General features: G+C 45.2%; 1 protein-coding gene across 1 annotated transcript in view; it reads left to right on the forward strand.

The window, feature by feature from the left end:
* Positions 1–159: 159 nt before the first annotated feature.
* CENPV (centromere protein V) overlaps positions 160–6,511 on the forward strand; it is a 9,439-nt gene continuing 3,087 nt past the window's right edge. Inside the window, exon 1 of the mRNA XM_009993199.1 lies at positions 160–284. Coding sequence (XP_009991501.1) covers positions 160–284 — 125 coding nt within the window. The remainder of the gene's footprint in view (positions 285–6,511) is intronic.

Consider the following 6,511-nt stretch of genomic DNA (forward strand, 5'->3'; position numbering starts at 1 on the left):
ATCCATCCGCCTCCCAAAGTAGTCCCAAGGAAAAGGCTGCTGTTTCGACCAACACTCGCCTTTCTCCCCCTCCCATGTCTATCCTGGGAATAAAGAGGTCCTGGCCTCCCGCCGTGGGGCTTCGGAGACTTAAAATTCTGGAAATTTCGGAGTGCGCGGATGGATCCGGAGGTGCGGTCAGACCGTGCGCAGGGGGGGCTGGGGGAGAAGCCCCTTGTAACCCCAGGCAGGTTTAGGGAAGAACCTGACATGGATGGAGGGAAAAGTGCCCCTGAGACACTTGTGTGGGTTGTTGACCCACAGCATGGAGACACTTCTGCCCGGCCCCCTGGTCGTGCTGTGGCAGAGCCTGCAAGGGGGTTCAGGGCAGCTTGGGAAGAGCTGAACCCACTTAGCAAAACTGAAAGCACAACAAGGACATACTAGTTAGAAATTTGGCAAGTTGCTGGTGACCTGCTGGTGCGTCAGGCTGGCCATGGGCTGTGCGTGCCCCTGGTCATGGGGCCCATTTCCTGGGCAGCCCTTTGAACCCGTTTCGGGCTGACAACTTAATTATTTAATGTGAGGTTGCAAAACAAGCCCTGTGATGAAATGTTGACATTTGAAATTCAAACAGCTGTTTACTTGCCTTCAGAACAGGAAGCTTTGATCAGGTTATGGAGCAAGTTCCTTCTGTGAACCCATGTGGATATGTGCTTTGTTTCAGTTAAGCTTCATTATACCCTTCATACTGGATCTTGACTCATATTATATCTGGAGTACACAAAATCCAGAAAGGTTTTTATGTGGCAGTGTTTTATCTGCTGCTAGCTCCTTCAGTGAAGCCAGATGAACTTGCTGTGAAATCCTCCACCCACAGAGCAGGAGCACACATGTAGATAGAAGGATTCAGTACAGAACTACTCCATTTCCCCCTTTAAAACAAAAAAAAAGGGGGGGGGAACCCTCACCACACCAAAAAAAGCCAAGAATAACAAAACCCTTTTGCTTTCCTTTCTCATAACAGGGCTTGTGTCTGCTAGCACCTCCTGGTTTACAGTAAAAAGGAAATAAATCATCCCAAACATCATTATTCATAATGTAGGAACAGGAAGCCTGGAAAATGCTAAGTGGAAAGGTCAGACACAGCTCCATGGCAATAACCAACCTTGGAACTATTACTCCTCTATAAAAAATGTAGGACAAAAGGCAGATTTAAGCAATATCACATTTGTTTTCCTTAGGCTGCCAGTTTTGCTCAGTGTTTCCAATGAGTTAGTTTTGTTTGGACAGTGCCAGGGTGACTAAATGTTTGCTTCAAGGCTGGCCTGTCTGTGCTGTACATCCCAGGCCCTGCTTCAGGGGCTGTGCCCCCAGTCAAGCAATGTTATGGGGTCCTGAGAGGAAGGCCATGAGTAACTAATATTTACAAATGTGAAAGGCCACATTTATTAAAACTGGAGATTAACCACAGGCTAAAGACTGGCCTGTGCTTGAGCACATCAGACTTGTATTAAGGAAATCAGTTGGCATGTCTTTGTGGTTTAATGTCTCTCTAGATGGAGGAGAAATATCTTTTTTATTTTTTTCCTTTCTGTGTAAATCAGAAGACACAGGAGCCCTCCCTTGTTTTTTTCTAAGTATGGCAAAATCCCATGACTAATCTGCTTTCTCTATTGTTGCTCCATTTCTGTTTCACTACTTAAATCAACAGATCAGAATAAAGTCCCAAACAAGATAGGCCCACCATGAGTAATTCTTTAAATACCTTGTTAATAATGGCTCCTGAAAAATTCATTCTTCAGGGAAATGAAGGCAGCACAGGCAGGAATGTGCTGACATCGAATGCAGACTCTATTTTGAAAACAATTATGGATTACATTAATTCCATGCAAAAAGCCTCATTATTTTCCTCACTTATCCCTCTGTCAAAAGCAATAAACAGAAGAGTCAGGATTTCTGAACACAGCTCCAGGGCCTGGCAGAATGAATCTCATCTCCACAGCCTGTGGACAACATACTCTTCTAGACAGGCATTTTGCAGCCTCCACTGATTGGATTAATATAATTCTCCTAACTATTAATCTGTAATAACCATCTACATGCCTGTACAGAGCCCACCTCTTTTGGTTTGGGGTTATTAATACAGAGTTTCTTAAAAAACTGCTTTCCTGTCCCATGGCTTTTTCTGTGTGGTAAACTCATGCCCTGGATATTACACACTTCATAAACACATAGATTCTTTATATCACTTCAGTGATAATTATTATCAAGTTGAAAGGTACTTCTTTTCAAATAAAGTGTTTATAAATTGTGGGCCAGATTCTGCCTTATTTTCCCACATGATGTGTACAGAACAATCTCCCAAGCTGGAGGTGACAAGCTTGTGTCTCCATTTTACTGAATTTCAGCTTTTCCTTGGAATTTCTTTGGAAAATATTTTACTTTCTTGCCTGTGATACAGACAAGAGAGATCTGTTTATTCTTAAGTGGTGTGGTAACTGTTGTGGTTGTACAAAGCAAATGTACTTGATAAATATGCCACTCTTTTTCCAGGAGCTCTTGGTGAACAAGAACCCTGGAGCAGCTGACTCTAAACTCTATATAAATAAATGCAAAGCTGAAAAAACAGAAATCTGTATCTTGTGACTGGCCTGACTGCACAGGTGGTTCCTGCTTTTGCCAGGGCATGGGGCCTGCAGTTGGGAACACTAACTCCTTTCCAAGTGGTTTCAAAAGTAGGTCACTGGATAGTAGTACAAAGCAACCTACTTTTGGAAGCAAAGAATCTGGGGTCAGATAAATGTCTCCAACAAATCTGTACGTTCTAGAGCTCAAGCTGGGTCTGGTTTTTATGTACACTAATGTCCTAACAACAGCACATCATTTCTCCATGAGCAATGTCAAATGAAGCAATCTTTTTAGTTACAAAGGTTTAACTTGGGACAGCCAGGCAGGCAGTTTGAGTATGTGTAGCAAGTTCAGTGCTGTTCCTTTGTTCAGATAAAAACAGGCCTACTTGCCACAGGAGAAAAGCAATGTATAATCTCACAGTACATTACTCATAGCTACCTCAGCTCTCTCTCACTCTGTGTGACACAGGATAAATATATTTACCTGTTTACAGTTGTGGAGATAAGATATTTTCTCCCCTAACCTTTACCACTGCAATAATTTTTGCTGAAGTTCCAGCCACAAGACAAACAGAGCTGTGGCATGTTACTGCTTGTCCTTGTACTGCCAAGCTCAAGGGTTACAAAAACACTGTCACAATTCAAAGTTCTGTGAGATTGACTGTAATATGATGAGATTACCAAAAAAAGACAAGTATTTTGAGTTGTGTTTTTTAAGCCCTATGCTAAAAATAACTTAAATAAACACAGTTTTTAATAGGCTGCCAGCTTCAGGAGCTGAACACTTAAGAAAAACAGATATCCAGGTTTGTAGTAAAAAGGGGAAAATGAGCAATATTCATCTGTCTCCCTGTTTTTTTAAAGCATAGTTTGACTTTGCAGGACACCTTTAAGACGGCTGATCCCACGATAGACAGGCCTGGGCATGTCTTTGTAGGTCTAAACGACCCAGAGGAACATGTGTCAGGCAACTCACTAAGCGTCTGCTGTAAGGAGACTTCTAAAGGGCATTTTATAAAGACTCCACCAGCCTAAAATCACAGGTTTGTGTCTGCGTGTTACACCAGTGAAAGCAACAAATAAGAACTAGGTCTATTCTAAAAATTACTTGTCTGTATCTTTTCAGGCTGCCTCCTGCCTGTGAGGCTCTTGGATCCGATCCAAGCTGCACTGCAGAGAAGGGCTCTCTTTGTTTGTGCTCCCTCTGCTGTGTCTGAGCCGACTGAGCTTGTGGCTTCTGGGGTGAGGTTTGTCAGCAGAACAGCAAAGAAGCACCTTGAAAAACAGAAAGAAGAAAGAAGTCCTAAACCACTGTTAATCATTATTAGTGTGTTTCAACAGAACCTCTCGAAAGGTGAACAAACCCAAACAATGTCAAGGCCATTCTGAGCAGCCTTCGCTCGCTGCCCCAGAGGTGATGCCTCCTGTGTTTTGTTTTCAGATCCAGCCTGAATCCCCTGATGGTGAGAATGTCCAGAATACTTCCCCCTCCACAACAGGAAGACTAAAATCCAAGCACTGACATTTTTCTCCCCTGTACATACTATGTAGTTTTAACTACCTCAGTTCTTTTAAGTGTGGTGTTAGCTGGTTACACTTCCAGTTCCCTGCTTGTTAGATGAAAAGCATCCACAGTTCCTAATTCTCTTTAAAACACAAACATGCAGCTGCTTTTGTGGTGAAAATGCCCTTACAGGCTGCAAGCCAGGTCTGCAGAGCTGAGTCACTGTTATACAAGCAGAGCTGAGATGGCACAGAAAAACACCTTTGTACTTGAACATGACAACATGTCAGCTGTTGAACTTGGAGCGTCACAAGACAACAAACCATGATTTCCTGGACTCTTCCTCTTGCCATCCCATTTCTGAGCACCTCTTCCTTCTTCCATTTTGTTTCAGAATGTTAAGGGCAAAAGCATTCCTCATCAAGCTATTGGCATTTACTGGAGTTTGGCAAACGTTGCATCAGATTTGGAAGTGAAGCCAGGGAAAGCTGGTAGCTCCTGGGGCTCTGGGAATGCCTGCTGCCCAGGCACACTGGCAGGAGGTACCCCCTGAAATGGAGGCCTTGCAATCAGAATACCAGTGACATTCATCATCAGCCACAGGCCCACTATAAAGCTCCTGAATTGATTATTTATGTGAGACCCAGTTGTGATGTCTAAGAGTTCTTTGTAATAATATAGGAATCAAGTGAAAAATAATTTGATTACTCTAGCTTTCTGGAACAAAACTGCATTTTGTTCTCCCATTTTTGTCTTCCAGTTCTTTATCCTGAAACATCATAGGGGAACAGAATTTAACTTCTCAAAACACTTTCTTCATTTAAAATAGGGTGAGTTAATTGTGGAGGGGGACAGGGAGCAACAGATTTGCAGATATGACATGGACCATGTATTCATTATGGTTTTCTCACTGGAACTGCTTTTTGAGAGTGTGCTGGTGCTAGTGTCTCCTTGCAGAGAGGAGGTAATTTCTGTGCACTGATCACTAACAAGCTCCTAAAGTATGTTCAGGCTTTCAGTTTAGTGCAGTAACTGTGTTTAGAAAAGGCTGAAACCTGTAACTGCTGCTGGTTGTACCCCACACTGAAGGCAAATGAATCCATGCTGCAGACTCCACAGGCTCAGTTTCAGTTCCTGGTCTCCAGTTTCACTTCAGTGGCTTTTTGTCCCAAAAATACAAAGTGACTAACACGAAATCTAGTGTGATTAAAGGTCTGGGAGTGGTTCAGATCAGGAGCCATAGATCAACATGCTGGTGTGGGCCAGGATTTGTCACAGGTGCTGTATTAAAATGGTTCCATGAGGATGAGTAAGTAACCAGTGCAGAGGTTCACATGAGGAATAACAGGAAATTGTAACTCAGTGCCCTTTCCTATCATCAGAGGAGAGAGGTGCTGACCCACAGGATTATTATGCAGGCCCTGGCATGTGGCCTCTCAGGAGGCAGCCTACACACTGCAAGTCACATGCTTTTAAAGCTGCTTTCCCCTGATCCCACTGTTCCATCACCCAGCTGCTTTGCTGTATTCCTGGCCGAGACGTGACCCTTTGGTGCCTCTTCCACCCACCCCCAGGCAGCTCACTTGTTTACATCTTTCCCTCTTCTTGAGAAGGACAAGGCATTAAGTCCCATTGAGAACTCGAAACAAAAACCATTTCCAGTCCTGCTAACAAGGCATTAAGTCCCATTGAAAACGCAAATTCTTTATTATAACTCGAAACAAAAACCATTTCCAGTCCTGCTACACTGAGCACAAAGATTTTGCAGTGATTTGATTCTTGTCTCAGCCGAGTGTGACCTGGACGCTTCTCTGTCAGCCAAGCACGATCTCTTCCCAGATGTTTCCCACTAGAGGGCTGGGGCTTCCACATCTTCCGAAGCTTTTTTATTATTCCTGGGGGGCTGGGGGAGGTATGTATGGACTTGATTGTTCTCTTTTTTTAAGGCTGCGGCGACAGAATTGGGGAAAGGTTGTGTTAGAATCCTTTTCTCTGCGAGGCTGCCCCACTGATTCCAGACCTCTGGAAGGACTCTCTGCCCTCCGGGAGGCGCATCCCGCTCCGGCACGAGCTGCCCAGCAGGGCTGGGACAAACACCCCCTTCCATAGCCCCCCGGGGCTGCAAAGCCCCCGGACAGGGAGGACCCCGTGTCTGTCACTAGAGGAAAACCCTCCTGCTTGCGGGTAACCGGCGCTTCTGCCGGGACGGTTTAGGAGGGAGAGGCAGGCGCGGGGGCGTCATTCCCGCGATTGCCCCTTCTGCCCGCTCACCGTGCCCACCTGGTTACAGCTGCCAGGCGGGGCCGGGACCGACAGAACCGACAGAACCGACCCGGACCCCGCCGGGTCCGTCCCGGTCCCTCCTGCCCGCCCCGCCCCGCGCTCAGCGGCGCCC

Source organism: Chaetura pelagica, unplaced genomic scaffold (genome assembly GCF_000747805.2).
Source record: "Chaetura pelagica isolate M959 unplaced genomic scaffold, ChaPel_1.0 scaffold72, whole genome shotgun sequence".
Lineage (NCBI taxonomy): Eukaryota > Metazoa > Chordata > Aves > Apodiformes > Apodidae > Chaetura > Chaetura pelagica.